General features: G+C 54.2%; 3 protein-coding genes across 4 annotated transcripts; 1 reads left to right on the forward strand and 2 right to left on the reverse strand.

The window, feature by feature from the left end:
* Nucleotide 1: 1 nt before the first annotated feature.
* Nucleotides 2-1,851, reverse strand: TIRAP (TIR domain containing adaptor protein). Of its 2 annotated transcripts, XM_062594663.1 has the most exons (6): nucleotides 1,842-1,851; nucleotides 1,568-1,638; nucleotides 1,173-1,337; nucleotides 1,016-1,070; nucleotides 357-935; nucleotides 2-264 (listed from the first exon to the last, which is right to left on the reverse strand). In XM_062594663.1, the coding sequence occupies exons 4-6, from the start codon at nucleotides 1,020-1,022 to the stop codon at nucleotides 221-223; spliced, it is 630 nt and encodes a 209-aa protein (XP_062450647.1). In that variant the 5' UTR covers nucleotides 1,023-1,070; nucleotides 1,173-1,337; nucleotides 1,568-1,638; nucleotides 1,842-1,851; the 3' UTR covers nucleotides 2-220. The 2 variants fall into 2 exon arrangements, with proteins under 2 accessions (XP_062450647.1, XP_062450648.1); XM_062594664.1 differs by having other exon boundaries at nucleotides 1,016-1,337.
* A 1,593-nt stretch (nucleotides 1,852-3,444) lies between these two features.
* Nucleotides 3,445-13,755, forward strand: FAM118B (family with sequence similarity 118 member B). Its single transcript, XM_062594523.1, has 8 exons — nucleotides 3,445-3,501; nucleotides 7,104-7,181; nucleotides 8,939-9,191; nucleotides 9,910-10,137; nucleotides 11,555-11,683; nucleotides 12,348-12,633; nucleotides 13,081-13,140; nucleotides 13,264-13,755. Exons 2-8 carry the CDS (start codon nucleotides 7,111-7,113, stop codon nucleotides 13,275-13,277), a joined length of 1,041 nt encoding a protein of 346 aa, XP_062450507.1. The 5' UTR covers nucleotides 3,445-3,501; nucleotides 7,104-7,110; the 3' UTR covers nucleotides 13,278-13,755.
* Nucleotides 13,756-13,907: 152 nt separating this feature from the next.
* Nucleotides 13,908-23,433, reverse strand: SRPRA (SRP receptor subunit alpha). The gene is made up of 14 exons (XM_062594604.1): nucleotides 23,235-23,433; nucleotides 22,846-22,929; nucleotides 20,902-21,065; nucleotides 20,343-20,503; nucleotides 19,446-19,599; nucleotides 18,573-18,726; nucleotides 18,100-18,206; nucleotides 17,783-17,901; nucleotides 17,205-17,291; nucleotides 16,623-16,795; nucleotides 16,280-16,493; nucleotides 16,012-16,175; nucleotides 15,777-15,875; nucleotides 13,908-15,187 (listed from the first exon to the last, which is right to left on the reverse strand). The coding sequence occupies exons 1-14, from the start codon at nucleotides 23,358-23,360 to the stop codon at nucleotides 15,059-15,061; spliced, it is 1,935 nt and encodes a 644-aa protein (XP_062450588.1). The 5' UTR covers nucleotides 23,361-23,433; the 3' UTR covers nucleotides 13,908-15,058.
* Nucleotides 23,434-23,575: the final 142 nt, after the last annotated feature.

Raw genomic sequence — 23,575 nt, forward strand, 5'->3', positions numbered from 1 at the left:
CGCCGAGCCGAGCGCGCCCCCTGCCGGCCCGGCGCCGCGGGGCGGCCCCAGCGCCCCCCACCCCCAGCACGGGCTTAGGTTCAAACCCGAAACTTGCGCCTTCCCGTGCAACGCGCCTGCCGACAAGCAGGGCCGCGACGCTCGGCTCCCCGCCGCGGCTGCCTTCCGCCTCCGGCCTCGCTTCTCCCGCCGGGGCGGCTTCCCGGCCGGCCGGGCCGCCTCAGTCCGTGCCGCTCGTCGAGCTCCGGCACAGCTCCTGGAGGTCTGCAGAGGCAGCGGCACGGGGCCCCGTCAGCGAAGGGCACCCCAGGAGGCGCTGGCAGGCTGCCCCCCGTGCCGCCCCGCTGCCTACTCACAGCGCCGGACAGTGTCGCCGATCTGGTGGAAGGTGCGCTCCTTGAGGGCCGCGCGGATGTAGTAGAGGCTGCGCAGCTCCTTGGGGTAGTCCTCACGCTCAACGTCCTTCACCACAGGGATGGTGCGCCCGTTGGCGGCGGGTGCCTCTGCCAGGGCCTGGTGCATCTGGTACTTGCACCAAGGGTCCCGCAGGAAGCTGGGGGTGATGAGCATGACCCAGCAGTGGCTGCTGCGCACGGCGTCGCACAGCTCTGTCACGATGGCCATGCCTGGCACGGTGTCGCGCGGCTGCAGGAAGCAGCGGAAGCCCTCGGGACGGCTCTCCAGGTAGGTCACCAGCTCCTCCGCCAACTCCAGGTCCCCCTCGCTGTGGCAGATGCACGCGTCGTAGCTCTTGGCCCAGCGGGCACTGCTCGGCCCGTTGATGTCAGCCCCCACCGAGGAGCAGCAGGAAGAGGAGGAGGAGGAAGAGGAGGAGGAAGCAGCCGGCGATGGAGGGTGCTGGGTGGTGGTGCTGAGGCTGCTCTCTGCAGAGCCTGAGCTCTGCTTGGGCCTCCGCAGCAGCCGCTGAAACCAGCCTACAGAGGCAGGCGGTGCCGTGAGGCTCCCAGCTGCCTCCCAAAGAAAGGCCGGATCACCCCAAAACTCGCACACTCACCCGCCATCACGGCCCACGCGGCGCTCCGCTGCCGGTCGCCTGCCAAGAACCTGCCCTAGGAGCAGCCATGGGGAAAAGCGGGCGTCAGCACCACTGGAGACGCCTCTCCCAGCTAGACCCGCCAGCACCCATCCCCGGGGCGGGAACGCCGCCTCACCTGTGCGAGGCCCCCGGGAAGGAGCCAGAGCCGCCGGGAGATGGATGGCGGCGCCTCCCGGCAAACCTGCCGGTGTCCTGGCACTCCGTCAGCGCTGAGCGCTTGGCCTTCAGCCAGCCACGCGCGCCATCGGAGGAGCCGCCCGAGTCACGGCGCCGCCGGATCCTGCTGGACCATACGGATAACAGGGCTTCGGCCCAGGAGAGGCTTGGCCCCCCAGGGCGCCCCAGATCCTGACGTTTGGAGCTGTGTTGACCCGACATTTAGAGCGTCTTTGCCTGTGGAAACCACGCTCCCCACCACCGAGCGATCACAAAGAGCACCTGAGCATCCCGAAAGCAAGCAGCGCATGCACGGCTGGGCCGTGCGACTCCCCCAGGCTCGGGGGTACCCACCTGAGACACAGGAGCATCAGCCCCGAGGCAGTGCCGGGATGTGGCGAGGAGGAGGCTCCTCCCAGGGTCACCTACAGCAGAAAGGAGAGGGAGGATGCGGTGCATTCACTCTGGAGCCTAATGGGAGCGCTGGTGAACAGTGAGGCTGAGCCATCCTTAGCAGCCCCCAGTGCTGTGCAGCACCTTTCTCCCCCGTGATAAGGGCAAAGCGGTTCCCTGCTCAGCTCCCTCCCTTCCCACCCCCAGGAACAGGACGAGCCCCCTCGCCACGCACCGGCGTCCCCAAGGCCCCGCGTGGCCTCCAGGGATGGAGGCCAGGAGCGGCACGGCGGCTCTGGCCACCCCCGGCTCCCACGTCCGGCAGCCCCAGGAGGCGGGCCGGGGCCCCGTGGCGCCCTGTAGAGCGGCAGTGCCGGCAGCTCGGGGCACCACTGGCCCAGCCCAAGCCCCGCCTTGGTGTGCGGAAGCGGAGGCAGGGGAAGTCGGCCACGATCCTGGGGCCTTCCTCCGCTGCCGCCCTCCCACATCCGCCCGTGGCACCGGGAAGAAGCCGGCACTGCGCCCCGGGAGAGCATCTCCAGCACTGCCAGCCCAGCAGCTCCACCCGGCTCTTAAAGGCAAGGGCTCTGCAGATGTTTTCCGGACGAGGCAGGGGGGATCAGCATCCCAGCCTGGAATTTCCACCGGGAATGACAGCCAGACGCCGTCACCGCAGGCCAGCTCCACCGCCTGCTCCTCGCCTCTGGAAAGCCCGGAAGGAAGGCGAGGCCGGTCTCCGGTCGCATCCGAGGCCACCAGAGGGGATTCGGGGCAGTCGGATGCCACTGCGTCTCCCCACGGGTCTTCGAGGAGCTGACTGGTGACGCAGCACCAGCACCTGGCTGCAGCTGCCGGGCAGCTTTCTCCCGGCAGCGTTCCCACGTCTGCTCACCCAGCACCTTTGGCAAGAAGGTGGACTCGGAGCTACGTTCAATCAGCGCAACAGGCCACCGAAAGCTGGGGGAAACCTGGCCGCGGGGCAGAGCCGGGCGTTGGGCTGCGTCCCCCGAGAAGCCGCTTGCTGCCCCGTGACTCGGTTTCCCCACCTGTGAGGCCCCTTCCATGCAGGCGAATGCTGTGGCATCACCCAGGCGGTCTATCTCTGCCCGCAGGGCAACTGCCAGAAAGGAGTCCCGGGTGGAGATGCACCAAGCACCTTAGCCTGGCACCTCCTCGCAGGTGGCCCCGGGGGGCCCCAGCTGAACCCACGCAGCACCTGTGCGCTTACGCGCTGTATATGGGGGGGCTGCTGGCGACCCCCCGGCCCAGCGTTATGCCGTAATGCGGTGAGCGTTAAGCTCAAGCACCCCCCCAGCCTGTTCGCCCTTGTCTCATTACAGTGAGCAGCTCCGGCCTGGCAAGGTGGACGAGGCCCAGGGAAGCAGAGACATTTTTTTTGGGGGGGGGGGAGGGGTCGGGGGGTCAGCCTCTCATATGAGGGAAGCCAAAGAGGAGGGAGAAGCTACCGGAGAGGGCAGGGAAGGGGAGGCCGGCCGGGCTGCTCCGCAGGCGCTGCGCGACACGGTTGCTCGCGTCCCTAAGCGCATTCACCGCTGCCGCGGCGCTCGGGTGCCAGCGGGGCACCGCAGCGCGGCCGCAGAAACCTCCCTTCCCCCGCCCCCTCCGCCCGCCACTAAGAGGCGGGCCTCTGCCGCCATTTTTATATCGTCTCGAAGCATCGCGAGATCCGGGGCGGGGGGGGAGAGGGGGATTTTCGCGCAAGCGCCCTTTCTCTCTTCCCGTCTCGCCACGCCCCCTCCGCTGCGAGCCAATGGGAGGGCGGGCCTCCGCGGGGCGGAGCGAGGAGGGGAGCGGGAGGGGTGGATGCGGCGGCAGGGCGCCTGCGCGGCGGCTGGGGCGTCTCCGCATGGGGGACGGGCGCGCGGCGGCGTCAGGTGTGTGCGCGCGGCGGGAGTTGGGGGGGGGCGGCGCGCGCGGCGCGGCGTTGCCGTGGCGACAGCGGGACCGGGTTCGCGCGGCGCGGCCGCCCTGAGGGGAGCGGGCAGCCATGGCGGTGGCGGCGGGGTCCCCACGGGCGGGAGCGGCCCCGTGGGGGCGAGAGGCCCCGGGCAGGGCGCCCGGCACCGCACGGATTCTCGCCGGCTTCCGAAGTTTGACGGGTCCGAGGCGAAGGGCGGGTTGCGTGAGCCGTGCGCAGCGGCAGCGTCTGAGGGTCGGCCAAAGATAACGAGTTAATTTCCTTTCGGGTCCCGCTCGGAGCGACCTAGGAAGTTCCGAATTCCAGGGTAATATCTGTCTCAGCCTCACAAAGTAACTTGTTTAAAAAAAAAAAAAAAAAAAAAGAGAGAGAGAGAGAGAGAGAGAGAGAAAAGAGCTGTGAATTATGCCCCCAGCGATGGCGGTGGATGAGGAACGAGCCTCTCCTTGACACAACCCCTGCTCTCATTTTGCACCTTTTCCATTGGATTTACGCGTTGAAAGGCTGCTGCCGGCTAGCAGGGGCGCGAGGCGTGCGGGTGGAAGGAGCCGGGAGCTGCTGCCCGTCGCTGCGGTACTGGGGCGCTTCCGCCCCATGGCCCATCCCCACAAAAAAGGGTTCGGGGGCTATTTTTTTGCTATTAAATATGGAATGATTTTCTGATAAATGTGGGGTGATTGTGGTTAAACTTTCTTCCGTGGAAGAAGGTTTTCTGAGCGTTGACCGCTTCCGTTCCTTGCTGTAATCTGCATTGGAAGCACACAGCGTACGTTCAGTGTAAATTACGTGCTCTCGTTTCAAGCCGAAGTGTAGGAAGTCACCGTTTACCGTCTCTCTTTTTCCTCAACGGCCCTTTCATGCCTTCTGCTGTGCTGTTCAGCTTTTAGCGGTGACTCAAGAAACTCACTCTTGCATTTACCTCGAAGGCTTTAAGATAAGTATTGACGAATTTCTTAGTTGTAGAGGAGGAAGGAGAGCCCTGCAGACTTACTCAGATGCTGTAGGAAATCATCTTGTGGCTTTGTGAATAAAAGCGGTAAAAGACAACACTGTGACAGGAGAGTTGAGCCAAGAAACTGCCGAGACTGATGTTCATGCCATCTCCAACCTCCTGTAGCCTAAATCCTTGGCACGTTCCAGGCACTCAGAGGAGGAAGAAAGGAAAGCTGCTTCTTGGGCAAATGCCGCTCTCTGCTTTCCTCGACGGGACTTGCATTCACAGCCTGGCCAGTCACTGCAGAGTCTCCCTGGTGTTTTTTGCCAGTGGTGCCAGGCACCAAGATAATGCCACTAAATTGCCATTAGTGCAGCCAGAACATGTTCGTGCTTGCACGGTTGGTGCCCCCAGAGGGCAGGCCTTCCCCCCAAACCTGCCTCCTGGAGATTTAAATTTCCTGGCTGAATTTCCAGGACTTGTTCTTAAGAGAAATAATCTGACTGAGACTGTAATTTTATAGTTACTGGTAACTGTAATTTTAAAGGACAGCAATTTCCAAGTTCAAGTGACTTTTGCAATGTCCTTAATGCTTTAGAGTTGCTTAGAAACTGAGCTGACTCCTCCGTTTATACTGTTCGAGTCGCTGTTTATGCATAAAACGAGTGCAATGCGAGCAATGATCAGGTATTCAGTTAGTTTTCGAACAAGCAAAATGCAGGAACGCCAGAGTAGCAGTTGCTGAACAGGCTTGTTATTTGTGAATTCGAGAGCTGATAACTCAATGTCAAACTACTATAAATTTAAATTATATCCCTAAGCTAAACTACTGTTTTGGGGAGAACCTTAGGTTTGATCCTTGGTGTGCTGCGTAGGCTCAGGAGAGAGTCAGGGCAGACTCACGCACATCTGCATGTTGTTTTCTATAAGCTCCTCTGTTGTGTGTTTTAGTTAGGTTTAGTTAGGTTAGGTGCTTTAATTCTTAGCCCATCCAAAACGTTTGTTCTTTCTTTACACTGCTAATTAAAACTTGGCTGCCTTTCTGGAGCATGGAGGGTACAAAACTGGGAGGTGGAAGCAGCTGGCTGCAGCCTGGCTCCTGATTTGCTAAATGCTTTTGAAACTTTTATCTGAAATTTTAGTACTGGTTGCTTTGGCAGTTTCCTCTTTCCTGAGCTCTGCCCCCTTATTCTGTCAGGGCTCAAAAATAAAATAAAAATCTATTTATTTGGGATGACAGGCAGCACATTTCATTCAGGAGACAGATTGTGAAGACCAGCTATCCTGCCTCACCTCTCTGAGTGCTTCCTTCATTACGTAAGTTTTCAGAAGTGGTCAGAAACGTAACGTTGGCAAGCTTGCTCTGTCGTAGCCTTTGTGAGACTGTGTCTCCTGTTTGCGTTACTCAGTATTTAAAGATGATGATTATCTAGACTACTGAGACAATTCCTTATATTATACCTGCTAACACTTACTGCACAGCTGAGGTTTCTGCCTCTAGGGAATTTTTGTGTGTATTGCATTTTAGTATTACTGGTTTGCTCCAGGAGTTAGCGAAGCAATTGCAAGCATCTCCTTTGTGGATGCAGTGCTCAGGCCTCACCAAGGCTGCATGGCTGTGAACGGCTGTTATACCTGTAAAAAGCTGAGATTTTAGGCCAGCTGCTGTACAAGGTTTGGCAAAAGCCTGCCCCTGCCTTTAACACAAACCCAAACTGTTGTTGAATTCTTCGTCAAAATTAGCAAGCAGAATAGGTACGTCTGAATAGGTGTCTCTGTTTTTTTTCCTCTTCATAGCCTTATTTTGGAGGAGCAGAGTGGGAGAGGACAATTTGCTGGCAGATGTTTTGTATTTTATGTCATGGGCTATTGAAAGAATTTTCAGCAACGTAACTTGCTTTCCGTCATCTTTAAGGTCATATTTCCTCCCTGCTTCCCCCCCACCCCGAGAGCCTAGATGTATGGCAGGTTGGACTGTCCTTCCCTTGTCCCTTGAGAATGAAATACTCCCAGTGGCCTTCTGTAGCCAGCAAAAATCCTTTTCTGCTGCTTCCCTCCTGCTGCTTCTGAAGCTGCAAGTTTGCTCCTGCACATCAGCTTGGGAAGGGGTCAGTGCTGCTCTGCGATACAGACTCAGAAACGGATGGCCAAGGTAAAACGAAGACGCAAGGGAGAAGGTGGCTGCGTGGGGATGAGGTGGTGCTGGTGCCCCAACGGACTCCGTGTCGCGGCTCGCGCCCGCTTGGCCGCGCTGACACCTGCCGCCGCGCTGGGGCGAGCGGCGCAGGGTGCCGTCTCGAGGGAGTCTTCCCTTCGAGCGCCCGTCGGCCGCTCCGCCAGCGGCGGCTGCAGGCCGCTTGCGTCACAGGTGCCCGTGGTACAAAACAGCTCTATAATCTCGGCAGACTTCATTGTAAATCAAGTTAAGGAGGTGGATAAGCTCCAAGGTGCAGAGTTCAAAAGCAAAACAGTGCAATTCTTGGTCAAAAGGGGATGTCAGAAAGATAACAAAACTGAGTCTTTATTCGCCGTTACAAAGCTGTCTCTACAGAAACCTGCACTCAGTTCCACTCCACATTGCGTATATGTATTAACTTTGCTTCTGGTGACTTTTTCTGCTATAGAAACTGGATGGCTTCTACAGTGCGCCTGGATAAAGAATCATTATTGGAAGATGGAATACCACCTACAAAAAAGCCCAGGTAAATTTAATTATCCTCCACTGGATTTCTTCTGATAAGAGGGTTCCTTTTTTTGGCCATAATCTTGCATTTTTCTTTGAAGAGAATGACCCTTGGCACAAAGTCAGAGCAATTGTTGCAGTTGCTGATCCAAGAAATGTCTGCTGTCTCTAGCTGTGCCTGCAACTAGTGTTTTCCCGTGGTGCACGGGACAAAGGCTTTAATGCTGAGAGTGTACCAAAGAATTGCTGCTTTGTTGCTGCTTTTTGTTAACCCTTTCATCAGGATGCGTGGATGGAGAAAAAGTTTTTTCTTCTCTCCATGTTATTGTTTAGTGTTAAACCAAGCTCAGGTCCTGTCCACGCAGAGTGTTGCCTACATCAGATGTGGTGGCTCCACTGTAGATGCTTCCTGTACTAATTAGTAAATCATTTCATGTGTCTCTAAATGGGGATCTGCTCTGTTCTGAGCCTGACGCTAACTTGGAGCGTTCTTCCATTACTTTCCACTGAAGACTGTTCTCTGCTGGATGTACCCAGTGTTGAGACAGTGGCTGCTGAGATAATGTGGGCTCAGCCCTGAAATTCAGACATAAACAGAGATCGCCAACATCTGCAGATGAACAGCTAAATTCAACTAGGTAGCTGTCCTCCACTAATCTCATTTTTTTTAGGGTTTACGGAGGGCTGGAAGATACTCCCTCTCTGTGAGGGAGCTGTTATCTCACAGTCGGTCCAATGATGTGAAATGAGCAGAAAAGAGGCTGGGAGATTTTTCTGCTTCACTCTGGATGTGATGGTAGAAGCAAATATATTTTATCAGTGTGGGAAAAGAATGTCTCTTTGAGTTGTTGCATTAAACATTAGACTTAGATCTTTTTTATTCTTGGATGTTGAATTTCAGTCCGTAAGGTTCTGGTTGTGATTTTATACTAGTGCTTTAACACAAAGGCTAGTTTTGTTCCTCACAGGTGAGATTTTCCAGTGCCCCCCAACCACCCCTCCCCCACCCCCCAAAAAAACTTAAATTTAGACTTGATTTACAGCAAGTAATAGTGAACATTTCCTAAATAAAAGGGTTAACTTGGATGTTTTCTTGGGCAGTAGTGGAGGGAAGGCAGAGCTCCAGCTGTGTGGTGTCTGTTTCCTTTCCCATTCTTGCTAAATATCACATGCTTGCAGATAAAAAGCATTCCTTCCAAGTGAGCTGCCTCCCAGAGCTACTTTTCTGCTTCATGGCAGAGGTTCTCTGGGAAAGTGTAGTCATTGCCGTGCTTAATGAAAGCAGCCCACCACCAAGCTGCATTAGGCACGCTATGATGAGGGAGAAGTGCATCCACGTAATGAAATTTTGATAACATCAAATTTAAAAACACTGTGAAGGTTTAAAAGGTGGGTATAAATGTCACTGAAAGGCTGGGAAAGCTTAACCGGTTCAGGCACCTATTTAAACCGAGTGCAGGCATAGTTCACTCCTCCTTGTGGGGTATCACATCTGAGTCTGATGTGTACCTTGCTCAACGTAGGACAGGGCCTGAAATTGGCCCATGTGTCAAAAATCGATATTGTAGTTGTAGACATTTTTTGACAGTGATTTGTGGAGCTGTGCACTGCCTTTAAGGGAGATTGAATAGCTTCGCTCTCCCTCTGTTTATCGGAGAATCCTGATCCAAACTTTACGTGAAGAGCATCTCCCTCATCCATGGTCTGTGGGTTCCATCACCTAAGACATCTTTTTATTCATGCTGCTACCGGTTGTGCTACTTTCTCCTGTTGCAGGAAGCTGTTGCCAAGCCTAAAAACCAAGAAGCCTCAGGAGCTGGTTTTGGTGATTGGGACGGGAATTAGTGCTGCAGTTGCTCCGCAGGTCCCAGCGCTGAAGTCTTGGAAAGGGTTAATCCAGGCCCTCCTGGATGCTGCTGTTGACTTTGATCTTCTGGAAGATGAAGAGAGCAAAAGGTTCCAGAAATGTCTCCACGAAGACAAGAACTTGGTTCATGTTGCCCACGACCTTATCCAGAAGCTGTCTCCGGTGAGTGTGCTTGTAGCACTGGATGTAAATGTCCCAGTATCCCACCCTGAGCCTAGCATTTGGCTTTTGGAAATAGGTCAGTTCCCCAGCATGCCCCTGAGAGCTGGAAGAAAGGCCAGCCCCAACAATTCCTATGTTTGTAAGGAGCTGAGCGAGTGCAGTTACTGCACTGTGTTCCTGAGATGGTGTTTTGGGCTATCAGAGGGGTCACTGTGGCCCCTACCTGGATTTCTGTGGGCTGTCAGGAACCAGCAGGAGTTGAAACAGCAGTCTGAATGTTCCCTGCGATGGCTGTGTGCCCTGCTGTGTCTGCTCAGTTCTTCCTCTCTGGCTTTGAAGAGGCAAAACCTTGCAGTGAGTAGGAGCTTCTGGCTATTTGCTGTTGAGCGTGCTGGGGAGTGGATCCACCTCAACATGGTCTCTGATCCCACTGTCCGGTTGCAAGGAGTGGTGTTCTTCTGCCTCCAGCCTCCAGAGTGGAGCTTAGCAGATAAGTCTGGAATGAGAAGTGTTCTGATGCAACTCTTCTTTTCAGCTGTTCTTGCATTTTGACCTGAAAAAAATCTGCTATATGTGCCCCATGTTTGCCTCGTAAGCGATGCGGACCTGTAGCTTTGCAGAGCTCTCCAAGAAGTACGCATGTAGGTTTCATATGTTCATTGTGCATGAAGTATTAAAAGAAACCAGGCTCTGACTTTCATCTCTCTCCCCTTCTCAGCGCACAAGCAATGTTCGCTCAACGTTTTTCAAAGACTGTTTATATGAGGTGTTTGATGACTTGGAATCTAAAATGGAAGATTCTGGGAAGCAGCTGCTTCAGTCTGTGCTTCACTTGATGGAAAACGGGGCACTGGTATTAACCACAAACTTTGATAACCTGCTGGAACTGTACGCTGCACACCAGGGGAAGCATCTGGAGTCTCTTGACCTCACTGATGAAAAAAAGGTAAATAAATGATGATGGTTTTTTTATTGTCAGGGCTGAGCTGGAACAACACAGGAAATCGGTGGCTGCAGGATGCCTCCTTATGCCCATGTAAGGAGGTCGTACTGTTAATAGTACTTTAGATGGGTTAAACAAACTCCAAATAGAGGCTCTGATGATCTGGGGCAGTGAGCAAAGGAATTAAGACGAGGGCTTGCTTCTGAAATGCTCCGCTTACTGGCCAACATCCATTGCCCAGGAGGAGCCTTCGAATCTAGTGTTTCTTTGATCCCTGCCTGAAGCTTCTGGCTTGGCTTTGCTGAAGTACCGTAAGCCTCGCTTCTGCGTAAGACTCAGATCGGCAATTCCAGCCAGCGCAGGAAACTGCGCTTGAAACAGAGCTGACCTTTCTATTTTTATAACGTGCTGCTGAATGACAGCATGCTCTAACTGCTCCGTGCTTTCATCCCCCACCTTCCCCCTCGCCTCGTGTCCTCCGCCTGAAGTCACCGAGTGGCTGCATGTGGGGTACGCTCAGAGCTTTCCCTCGGACTTGCTCTGACAGGTTGCTAACTGCTCGCTTCAGACAAACGTCCCTCCTCCCTGTTCTGTGCCAGGTCTTCAGGCGAGCAGCGGATCGGGCTGTCCGCGCTGTAGCCTCAGCTCTTCCACCGCCTACCCTTTTGACCCGCTTCATCTTTACGCTGCGGGCTTTAGTGTTAGAGAGCATGCTGTTTTTCTGTTTGTTATTTCAATTTCTCTTGTATTTCTGTGGCTAAACACCCACTGCTTTGGAGGTGCTCTGTAGTACCTTGTCTCTTTCCACGCTGACTCATTTCTGTTCTTTGTGTTTCCTCCGTGACCTCTTAATCTATATAGCCGCAAGTACTTACAGCAGTACAAATAAGCCTTCTAATTATTGCACGCTTAATTGACCTAAGATCTGTAGGAGTAAACTGAGAGCCTAAGAAGTGGCTTCTTGAAATGAAGATCAGCTGTTGAGCTTTCTCAGATCTTCTCTGACTATAGAGCAGCCAAGAAAATAAACATTGTTAGACCTGAGAAACATGCTAAAACAATATTTGGAGTTTTTTTCCTTTCTTTGTGCTGGGAACAGTGTTCCGGGTCAATCTCTTTCCGTCAGCAGCAGGCATTAGCTGTTAGCTGAAGTGCTGAACCAAAGCAGCACGCTGGCACAGCTGCAGGCTGCTGCACTCAGCACCTCCTGAGCAGATACAAAAGAACATGAAGAAGAAGCTGAAAAGCTTCTCCAAAAATGTATTTTTAACAGCACGTTTTTTGAAATTTGGAGCAAGCCTAGAGCAGGAGACATGGGAGACCTTAGTGAAGAGCACCCTCCAGCTACGCAACAGGAAGTCTCCGTGGAAGCGAACTTGATGGGCTTGCCGACATTTCTCGAGCGATTTGCTTTGTGCAGGTGCTGGAATGGGCGCAGGAGAAGAGGAAGCTTAGCGTCCTGCATATCCACGGCGTTTACACAAATCCCAGCGGAATAGTGCTGCACCCGGCTGGCTACCAGAATGTACTACGCAACACTGAGGTTATGGTGAGCCAGCTGGCGGCTGGGGGGCGCGTACGAGCCGAGCCCGCTGAGCTCGCTCGGCTTTTTCCTTCAGCCTCACCGGGGCACGGCGCTTTGCTTTCCCTTAAGGCTGGTGCTTTCGCAGTAAGATACGTGATTTTTGCAAAGTTCACAGATGTTACCGTAAAGATTAAGGCGTTGGAATTGGACGGAGCGCATGTGCCATCGCTTACCGTGTCACCTGGCTGGACCGCTGCAGTAACAAGTCTCTCCAGCCAGTGACAGGACGGGCAAGATGCAGCTCCTTGGCGCATCAGCGGGTTGGGCACTAGGTTTAGTAAGGAATTAGAATCACCAGCGTGATGCTGGGTTTGCAGGAACAGCTCGTAGAAAAGAGATGCTCAGGTTCCCATGCCCCTGGGGTGGTGTTTTTCAGCTAGACCTGGCTGTCCCCAGTTGCTCTTCATGTCACCTGAATAGCAGAGAGCAGTTTCCAGTCTGTCCAAGCGCTAAACCTTGTGATTGTTTCAGCTTACCGCCAAAAGCCCTCACTACTTGTCCGTTTAGGATGAACGAATGATGACGCTCCTCAAGGGTCTCATCTATCATAAGCCACGTATTGTACCTTGTACCTCGCGAAGACTCGGCTAAAACTTGCCTTTACTAAGAACATCTTTCCTTTTTAAAGCGAGAGATTCAGAAGCTGTATGAAAACAAGTCATTCCTGTTCTTGGGCTGTGGTTGGACTGTCGATGACACCACGTTTCAGGCCCTGTTTTTAGAAGCTGTGAAGCACAAGTCAGATCTGGAGCATTTTATGCTCGTACGGAGAGGAGACGCGGATGAGTTTAAGAAGCTTCGCGAGAACATGCTGGACAAAGGGATTAAAGTGATTTCCTATGGAGACGAATACGCCGACTTGCCCGAGTACTTTGAGAGACTGACGAGCGAGATCTCCATGCGGGGTCGAACAGGTACAGGGGTCACGGGCTGTGTTGCATGGCCGTACGCGTACGTCCAGCGTGCCAGTGCTTGCCTCAGGCATCCTGTCACCCGACAGCACAGCAAGTTCTTGAACGTCACTGTGGAGTTTAAGCCGAGTGCAGGCTGTATTAACACCTCCCTTTTCTCCGCGTTGTATTATTTCATCGAGCTTTTTTCCCCCAAATCGGCTGCGAGTGCAGTTGGACTTTGGGTTTACTTCCACGCAGGTTGAATCACTGCGTGTTCCCACAGTTAAAACAGCTCTGCTGCTTCCCACACATCCAAACCTAATTAGTTAAATAGCGTAATCCCGTCAGGGCAGGGCTGGTAGCGCGGCCGGCTCTGGCTGTGAGCGGGGCAGGGAGGATGCTGGCGCACAGCGCAGGGACACAGGGTCAGTGCTCCCGGCCTTTCCGTTACCCTCTGCTCTCTCCCAGGTGTGTCCAAAGAGGGACAACAGCTGAACGGTTCTGCAGCTGCCTGCGCTGAGCTAAAAGGTGAGACTTTTGCCCAAGATGAGCGTGCTAGAGGCTTCCTCTGCACCTGGGCAGGAGCTGCGTGTTGGGGGTCCTGCACGAGGCACGCTGGCAGCTTTCAAAGAGCCTTTTGTTTTCCTGCAGGATGCAGCACTTGAGCCTCAGCCTCGTCCCAGGATCCGTGCCACAGGCCGCTCCCTAGGGCCAGCTGCAGCCGGCAGCTCCAGGGGAGGCCGGTGAAGGTCAAGGCCAGTCGAGGGGAGGCGCGAGCCCCCTCGTGCAGCCGCAGCGCTCATCCTCGCACGTGCAGCCATACTGCGGGCACCAGCGAGGCAGAGCCTCCTCGCACCCACGCCTGGTTTGACAGTGTAGTCTTCTTTTTCTAAATCAAGGTTTTATGTGCTGGGCGAGGGTGGTCTCTCCGACAGAGCTGCAGCCTCTTTAGTGCTTTTGTATTCTGTACTTCCAACTTAAAAAAAAAAAAAAAAAAAAAAAAAAAAAAAGAAAAGAAAAAAAAAGAACTGGAGCAGTTTAGGGGTTTTTTTTCTACTTACAGCCCTAGTTTTCTAGTCCTTTCTTTATACTGTACAGTATTTTATATGTTGAAGCTTGTATTAAAGGCCTGTTCGGTTGCAATCTTTTGGCCAGTGTTTGATTTGTACCTTAAACATTTGATACAGACTGTGCAGGACTTAGATCACTGCAGGCCAGAGAGAGAGGCAGGAGTTTGTCTCCCCCACAAGGAGGAAGTATGTCCTGCGTGAAGGCAAGTTATTTATACACAGAAAACAAATTATGAAGTTTATTTATATAAATTATGTCTCTTAGCAGACAGCATTCAATTTATTGCACTATAGCACATCTGCAATACAGAGCTACAAGACATCGTTAAGAGTTTTGTATTATCCACTGCAGCACTTCAGACCAGGAGCAAGAGGCACTCTAAAGGGAGGGAGAAAGGGCACAGGAAAGCAGCAAGCAGCTACCGTTGTCTTCCAGTAATTTCTTTTTTTCCCCTCTTTGCTAGCATAGTTGAGGCAGCAAGTAACCCTGGGGAAGGCATCTGCCCTCCCCTTTGCTGCCAACGGCAGAGACACGGACCCCTCCGTCTGCCTCTCCCCCCACAGGCAAGTGCAGCAGCCCCCCAGGAGCTTCTGCCAGTGGGGTACAGGGACCTTAAGGCAACTTAACCTCTCCCCTCCGGCCCCGGCTTGCCCAGCGCTGCGGAGGGCCTGCGGCAATTTTTGGTTTGTCAGCTTTGGTGAGCTGCCCCAGCCCAAGCCGGCAGAAAGCATGAGCGGGTTCCGCTTCCCGTTCCGCAGAGGCTGCTGCGGCACTCGCTTGCCCCGAGCTCTGCGAGGAAACACGCCTGCATCCCTGCGGGATGGTCCGGCAGCCAACAGCAGCTCCCAGCCTCACACCTGCCCTCAACAACCGCCTCGGACAGTCGCCACCTGCCCTGTGCTGCTAGCAACAGCACAGCCCCAAAGCACGGCCGGTCCTCGCGCTATGAACAATACAAAGCTCTGCCCTCGGCCTCCAAGCGAAGGAGGCCGAGGCGCTTGGACAGAATGAAGGAATCCAGGGGAAGGGCTGGCACGGGATGAAGCCACAGAATTGACCGGGTATGAACGCTCCAACCGGAAAAGACAAGTTTTATCCAAAAATAAACTATAGTCAATAAATATGGCGGGAGCATGGAGCTAACCGGAGTAAGCACAACATGATCAACGACAACACCCTCCTTCCAAGTTTAAACTCATGCAGCCGGTGAGAGCGTGCATTAGGGGGTAGTCACAGGCAAGCCGGGCCGCTGTAGCCCCTCACACTGGCATCCCTTCATTCTGTCTTGCACTACACTGGAAAGACTAGTCAGTCACAGGGTAAAGCATGTTCTTCCGAGACATCTGCAAACAGCAATTTGGTGCAATAACTGGTTTTAGGCCTTCATGAGCGCTGCGACCACAGCCTTGGCGTTAAGGCTACGCAGATCACAGTAGGTTTGTCCAGTACCAACAAATACGATGGGCTTGCTCGTGATGTACGTCATGGAGATCGCGGCCCCAACCTGCCAGGGACAAGAAGCACTGTTAACCAGATCCGCCGCCTGGGGTGAAACCGCAGCTTCGCCACACGCGCGGAGCCTGCTACTCCCAAGTGTGGTATTTCCGGTTCGTTTCGCGCCACGCTGTGGGCTTCAAGGGGAGGAAGAAAGAAGGAAAAGGAAAAAAAAAAGAAAGAAAGAAAGAAAAAAAGCACGGATGGACCAAAGAATGCAACAGAGGGATCAAACTGCTTGGAAAGTGAAAACTCTGCACCCTGGAAAGCAGGGAGACGCAGAGGCGTAGCACAGCCCAACAGCCCAAGCACTGTCACGCATTTGACCTCTTCCTGTTTTCCACAGCTGTTTGATCCCGGTTGTTTGCCCTGTTGCAATAACGCATACAAACTGGGAGAGCTCGCAGCCATCCTTGCACACGTACAGAAGTCAGGTCAGTCTGACGAATCTTCGTTTCAATTGCTCACGTGCAAGAGGGAGGCAGGTTGGGGCAGGGGACCGCATCCAGGACAGCGGTCCTGGGGATGCCCCGCGCAAGGTCGCTCAAGACAAGCGAGGGAGAAAAGAAACCCTCCAGGCGACAAAACGCCCTTCTTACCTTGTCGTCGATGGTATCGAACTTGGTGAGCACAATCCCGTCAATGAGCCGAGGCGTCTGGGCCATGGAGTGATCAGCCAGGGCCTTGTTAAACTTGACCTGGGGAAGGAAACATATCCAGGAAGTGCATCTGCGCTGCTGCCAAGGTCTGAAACTCCTCCAACAAAATCCGAAGCAGCCTTTTTCAAGGCTCAGCCCTCATCTAAGCTCAGGGGACCAAACTCTTGACACTCACCAGCTGATCCACGGCCTCGTTTCCCACCAGAGCTTCCCCAACGAAGAGGACCAGGTCGGGAGCGTTGACTGCGATGAGCTTTGCGAGAGCCGTCATCAAGGGAGCATTGTCCTGCATGCGGCCGGCGGTGTCCACCAGGACCACGTCAAAGCCCTGGTTACGAGCTGGAGAAACGGGGAGGCAACGTGAGGAGGAGAAAGCCCAGAGCTGCCCCGAGGCAGCACCTGCTGCTACCGCTCCTCATCGCTTGCGGGAGCAGACGACCCACCGTAAGTAATGGCCTCCATGGCAATGCCCGCCGCGTCTTTCCCGTAGCCCTTCTCGTAGAGCTGCACCATGGTCCGCCCGCCGTGGCTCTCCGGGGGGTGCAGGGCATTGAGGCGGCGGGTGTGCGTGCGGAGCTGCTCCACCGCTCCGGCACGGAACGTGTCGCAGGCGGCAATCAGGACACTGAAACCATTCTCGATCAGCCAGAAGGAGATCTGGAGGCGGCAACGGAAGCGCCCTGTTACCTGCCACACCTCGAACTCGGCACCCACGGGCGCACCCAGCCGAACGCGCTCAGCCCCTGAGCCACCCCCGCCCAAAACGCTCGGCCACGCTGTCCTCACCTTGGCCAGGTTGGTGGATTTCCCAACACCGTTGACACCGCAGAAAGTGACCACGTAAGGCCGGCGATGACGCTGGGCGTCCATGACATCCCGGAGGACGTCCACACGGCGCTGGGGCTGCAGGATCTGCACTAGAGCCTCTTGCAGGGCCTGCTTCACTGTCGAGGTCACCGCTGCGAGAGAGAGATAGAAACGGAACCTGTCACAACTGGAAAACGCTCCAGAGAAGCCCCGAGCCCCAAACCACAAACACAAGGAGGCCAAGACAACATTTGGAAACAAGTATCATGCACCTGTGCCCGGTTTAACAAGCTCAGCAGGGCTCAGAGCCCTCCGAGGGGCTTTCCTCTCTTGCCAACATAAGAGTGATTTAAATCACTTCAGAACGATTTAGGCAACAGGTAGCCTGGATCTCTCATCCTTCTGGGTGTTTGAGGGGAAACTTGACCAAAGCAACACAGCAGCAGCTGCCGGACTACACAGCTCCGCGCAAGCGCCAGGCCAGGGACCAGGGAGCAGGGGATTCGTGAAAGCTGTGTCGGACACGCCGAGAGGCGGCACAAGCACAGCACAGCCACTTACTGGTGAACGTTCCCATCACTTTCCCTTCCAGTTTCTTAGCCACCGACTCACAGAGCTGGACCGCAATCTCAGCTGCCACGTTTTTTGCTGCAAGGAGGAAGAAAGCAAGGTTAGTACTGCTGGGCGAGTTCCACGCACAGGACACATCAGGGTCCTGCTAGGCCCCAGGAGCTTGGTGGTCAAGGGAAGGAGAGGGATGGAGACAGCATTGCAGGATCCCCATCAGACTAGTTCTTCAGGTCACCTGTGGCAGAGAGCAGAGCACAGATGCTTCTTCGGAGCACCCCAAACTATGGGATAGCCTCAATGGGACCCACAGCCCTGCGAGACTCCACTGTTGTCCTTTTGCTTATTTATGTGCTGTTGAGGATCCCCGAAAAGCGAGGCAGCAACCTGCGGCACGAAGTGTGAACAAAAACTGCCCAGATCTTGGGCGCCACCCACCTCTGGAGCCCACCTGAAGAAGTGCAGGTACTTGGGAACCACCTCAGAAGAGTTCCTTCCTCTAGAAGGACCCAGAGCCCCTTTCCCTAGCCAGCCCCACAGACTAATCCGTTCACAGCATATTCCAGACATACCAATCAAGTGATCCTTCATCTTCTCCAGCACCGGGTCCATGTCCTCTCTTGTCAGGCTTTTGGATCCCACCAGGCCTTTCAGCATGCCAAACATGCCTCCCAGGCCACCCTTCTTTGTGCTGCAGAGAAGCGGACTCGTTACCTTTACACGCGAGCAGCAAACCGCATAAAACACGCGACCGAGACACAGAAAGAGCCTGTTATAGAGCTGACAAACATTATTTTTCTCCACTGTTACAGACTGGTTAGACTGGAAGAGGAGATATGGGAGAGGAAGCAAGAAGTGTGTGGCCATCAGGGGCTGCAAGAGCCCTTACCTTGGTTTCGAAGGGTTCTGGATAACCTTCTCCTCTTCAGGTTCTTCATCGCTCTCGTATTCAAGGTCGTAGAGGCGGCCAGGCTCCCGATTTCGATCCCCCAGGGCCTGCAAGAGGCAAGACGCACACTGAAAAGCTGTGACTGCTTCGCTTCATTTCCTCACGGTTCACTGTCACTGCCACCAGGGAGCAGCAGCAGTTATCATTAGCAGCAGAAACAATTCTGCAGAGATCCTTGCCAGAAGGGTTCAGCTGTTTGACCTCATCTATGTGCAAATCTGGTGCTGTTTGCAGCTGTCAGAGGAGGAGAAAATATTCCCTAAGCCACAGCTTTTCAAGAAGGCAGCGAGGAGCTGTGATCCCAGCTAATAGTACTTTCCCAGCCAACCACGGAGACCGGGCTGCATTTGTAACGTCCAGCCGATCTAAGAACAACGCCGCAAAGCAAACGTAATGACCTGACTTTTCCTTACTATATCAGGGTCAAATTCCTCCGCAGGACAAGCCTCTGAGCTTCCGTTGGTAGTGGAGTTACTGTAATCGAGTACTTTGGCATTAGAGTTCCCCAGATCCCATACACGGGGTTTCTTCCCCTTCTCCTTCTGAGCCTCAGGCTTTGGAGACTTGCTGGAATAAAGACCAGAAACACATTTTGTTCAATATAGTGAAGAAGAAGCAAAGATCACCTCAGAAGGCACGAAATTTAAGAGCCCTGATATCAATCAGAAAGGTCAACATTAAAATTAAGCCTGGCTGATGCCAAATCTCTACAGAGTTTATTTATCTGAACTTTAATCCCCTATCAGACCCGATATGGGCTGCTTTATCTCGAGCCCCGCTGCCCTTTGCTCGCGCTGCATCTCCCCGCAGCGAGCTCCGGGATCCGTACACAAGGCGGCCGAGTCCAGCGCCGCTACAGAGAACGTGGCGCAGCGCTCCCGGGTCTCCAAGGGAAGAGACCAGACTGTTTTATCATGCCTACAAGCCCGAGCGGGCCATCTCCCATCCTTTCTAGCAAGCACCAGGTACGTAGGGATATAACTCTGACGATTAAGTATCTAGTCTAAGCCCGGATTAATGCAGCCCCAGAAGCAGCGATCAAAAGAATCTCACTTTCAGACAGAAATCCTTAGTGACCTTTGAACTCAAAATTATACCATGAGCATTGTTGATGACCGGGACACCTAACTTACAAAGGTCACCAAAGAAACAAGGGCTCTGAGACCACAGAGATGGCAGAACGTGTCCTTTCCACCAGTCTTTTCCACATAAACCACTAAGGACTGGTTCAAAACATGGGCAAATCGCTCATTGCCACAGATGGAAGAGCTGTCCCCCTTACCCACCTCGACCTCTCTCCTGCTTTCATGTGTTTCTTGAAGAATTCCTCCCGGTTCTTTTGCAGTATTTCATCCTTGGTCAATTCTTCCTTGTCCCCAGCTGCAGAGAGCTGCTTTTCACCTGGAGCTGCTTTATTGGAGGCTCCAACAGCTTCGGTTCCTGAACGAAACAGCCTTCGTCAATCTTTACACAGCGCTCGAGGTGGAACCACTGACCCAGGTGTGAGCTGCACCGTAACGCGAGCTTAACACTGCAGAGCAGGTAACACCAGCCAGTGCTACCCCGGCTTCACATTCCTATCAAGGCACGGCACCCCTCCGGCTGGAGCAGGAAGATTTTGGAAGTCCCAACAGAAGCAAGCATTTTGTTTCAGCCAGGCAGTTTATGAACCAGTTCCCAAAACATCATTTTAAGCATGATTTTTGGTGTACAACTCACTCCCCATTTAAGAGCCAAGAACACACGCATGAAACAGCAGAGTCATTACTACCAAAATAGCCTTCATATCTCATTTCCCCAACTCAAGCGCTAACTCCCGTGATCTTAACTCTACTTTTCCCTCAGCCTACTCCCAGGCTTCTTTCACAGCGAGCAAGCCGAGAGAGGCAGCAAGTTACAGCGTCAGCGGCAGCTTCAAATTGCTCTCTGAAGGAGACATTTGTGTCCTCTCCTTGGGACGCTAGAGCTCAGCAAGGTCAAATCCAAGACGGGGCTCCTGTTCTAGTGCTTCTGCTCTCACACTGTCAAAGCGGGCAGCCAGGCCAGGACTTAAAAGCCCTGCATACGCAGAGGCCAGCGTGTGGGTGCTGTGAAAGGACTGGAAAGGCTGGGGCACACATGGCTTGCGTTTCAGAACTCTGCATTTTCAATTTTCCTCCCATTTATGTTTCCCATCGACTCACCCTCCTTTTTAGAACCTCTGCTCTTCTTGTTCTTGGCTTTCTCCTTTGGTTTCTCCCCTCGGGTTTCTATCATACACTTGACAGTCTTCTGAGACTTCAACGACTGCTCAAATGTCTTCATTACGGTGGGAGCTCGGACTTTACTGCTTTCCTCTGCTTCCCTGGGGAGAGGCAGCCCATCAGCCCGAACATCACCTCTATCCCCCAAATCACCTCGGCTCCAGGCAGGAGCTGAAAGCTTAAAAAAGGTTAAATACAACTCAGCCCTGCCCGGTGATGAGTTTTATTGCGCGTGTTTTGGCCATCGCAGCTGTACGCGCTGTTGCTCGGGCGGCTGCGCAAGCGAAGCACCACAGAGCTACCCACTGCAGCGCGCAGCTTTCCCCACAGAAGCTCCCTTCACCTCCCCAGCAGGCGACGGGGCGAGAGAGAGCCCGAAGGAGCGCACGGGCCCGCGGCCCCACAAACCACTGTGCAGCCGCCCCTTCCACACGCTGCCCCGAATAATAACGCGGCACTAAGCAGAGGGAAACATCACAAGAGCACGAAGTCTCGTTACCGGAGGAGGCGCAAAAAGTCATCTTTAAAATCAAAGGTGCCATTTAGGAGGCCCAGAGTGCCTTTCTGCTGGAACTCATTGCGGTATTTATCTCTGAACTCCTTGTGGACGTCATCTATCAACTTGTCTACGTAGGTTAGCGTCAGGATCTTCTGAAATCCCACCTGCAAAGAAGCACAATAACCAGGCATTGCCGTTTCAGCTAATGACACGCGCACAAACTTCACAAGAGAATTTAATTAATCACTATCTAGTCAACAAGAAGGAAGAAACGCGCTTGCCTGGATGACAGACATTTGATACAAAGGTCTTTAATTTCAGCAATCAGACGATGGAGGCTTCAGGCTATGTTTTCTAATCTGATCCCCCCAAGCTTTTAATATGCTCTGAGAAAAAGTAGCACACACTAGAGCTTTGTTCTAGTTACTTTAAAAGGTGACACCAATGAAAATAGGTTGACTGTTTCAAAGCAACAAAGACACTGAAAGACCAGAAAGTCTCTTGTTTGGCTTTAGGCACATATTGAAGACTGTTTGGATTCATGCAGATAAGGCACAGAGAGCCTGAAAAGTGTTAGAATATATCCCTAAAGGGAGAAAGATTAGGCAGCTCTGGCTTTTTAAATAGATACAGTCCAACTAAGCTTCCCATGTTACTCTTCTGCATTGAAGTTTTATTAGGATTAACAGCCTGTACATTTTGAGTTCTAATGCTGAAGCCTTAATCCTGCTATACATTATTAAGACATGCTGTTACAGACCACGGCAGTTTCTCGCTAAAAGCACAGCCATATTCCACCCGCAAAATCCAGTCCTCAAAGATAAATAACCTCAACTTCCCCTAAAATGTTGAGAAATCCCACTGAGCCCACAGGCAGTTGGACAGGCAAGGCCTTTGCCTCTCACATCTTGCTTCTTTCTCAGGAGCACTCAGCGAGCCGGACAGGCGCTCCTACCCCCTCCAGGTGAACCCAGCGCTGCGGCACAGAGCCTTCGAGCGCATCCGCTAACAGCTCAGGAGCCCACTCAGGACACAGCACACGGGAAACACATCCAAAGTGACTTTAGCAAGGAGCTCAGCGAACACAGGATTCACACACAATCCCCAGGGAACGCGGTCAGCAGGTCCAACAGCGTGCTAGGGGTAGCGAGGTACGCCGCGCTGTAACCGGCTTCGAGGGAGGGCTGAGCACAAGATGAGCTATGAGAACCATCGTATCCTAAATCCTCCTCACACAAAAAATCCCAGAGCCAGTGATCTTGCTTGCGGAAGAGCCTCACTTGCGCCAGAAAGTTGGCAGCGCCTCTGGGCCTCCTGCCATCGCTGCTCACCAGGGAAAAGCCTTTTCCCAGCAGAGCCACAGGCTAAAGTCACCAATTTGTTCACATTCCTGAACGTGTTTCCGGCTTTGAGCAATGCCGCAGAGAGCCTTCCAAAACGGGAGCAGCGGGCAGACTGACGCAGCACCGGGCACGCGCATCTGGGCACGGCAGCATTGCCTCCGCAGCCAGCACAGCTAAACCTTACGGGGATGAACGGGGCGGTATTGCTTTCACCCACAGAATTCAGAAGCGGAAACAAATCTCATAGGAGCCTTAAGTTAAAAGCAGGAGAAGACAGACAAAAGAAACAGGGAGGGGAAACGCGTAATTCCTAGAGTTTTCCCATGAAGGACTGCTGGAGTCGGGGAGAAGGCAGCAGAGCGGATTGCAAACTGCTACTAGCTGATGACTACTCGCGTTAGCACAAACACTCGCTCCCACTCGCACTGGCTGGACTGCCACTGTCTAAACTGTTTCCTCGCTTCACGTGCTGTTATCCCCGCGGTTTTCCTGGCACGCCACCAGCAGCTCACGCCACATGGGAAGCAGAAGGAGGAGGAGAAGAGCAACATCCCGGGAGAGATTTGGGGGCGAGGTTTGGGGGCAACGGGTGCTCACTCACCACAAACACGAGCTCGAACTGGTTGTCCAGTTTGTACTTGAGCGTGAGAGCCTCATGGTTGAAAGAATTGTTGCCACCCCGCTCCTGGGGGGGGGGAGGAGAAAAGCCGTAAGCCCGTGGCCCCCCCTCCGCTGCCGTAGCCCCTAAAACGGCCCGGGGAGGGGGCACAAGCACCCTGCTGTGAGTGGGCTGCTCCAGGGCGCTCCCCCTCCCCCCACCGGTGGTCCAGCCCAGCGCCCCCTCCCCGTAGTGGTCCAGCCCGGCCCCATGCTCCGTCGCTGATTGGTCCAGCTCGCCCCACCCCCACCCCCCACGCGACGACCGCTGGTGCCGCCGTTGGTGCCCCCCCCCCCCCCCCCCCCGCGGTGGCGGCCGTCGGCGGCCGGTACCTGGAGCAGGACGGAGCGGATGAGGGCGTTGACGGGCGCGGTGGCGGCGGCGGCGGGCCCGCGCACGCCCTGGAAGCACCAAAGCACCAGGCCGCCCTTGCTGAAGATGGTGAAAAAGTCGAGCATGGCGCGGCCGGGCCGGGCTGCGGCAGCGCCACCGCCACCCACCGCCTGCGCACACGTCGCACTGCCGCCGCGCGCACTTCCGCCGGAAGCGGCCGCCCATTGGCCGCGAGGGGCAAGGAGGGGAGGAGGCAGCCAGGCATTGGCCGGGCGGGGAAGCGGTGGCGGCGGGGGCGTGGCGATGCGGCAGGGGGGCGTGGCGTGGCGGCGGAGGGGGC

The sequence above is a fragment of the Rhea pennata genome, chromosome 24 (assembly GCF_028389875.1).
Source record: "Rhea pennata isolate bPtePen1 chromosome 24, bPtePen1.pri, whole genome shotgun sequence".
Lineage (NCBI taxonomy): Eukaryota > Metazoa > Chordata > Aves > Rheiformes > Rheidae > Rhea > Rhea pennata.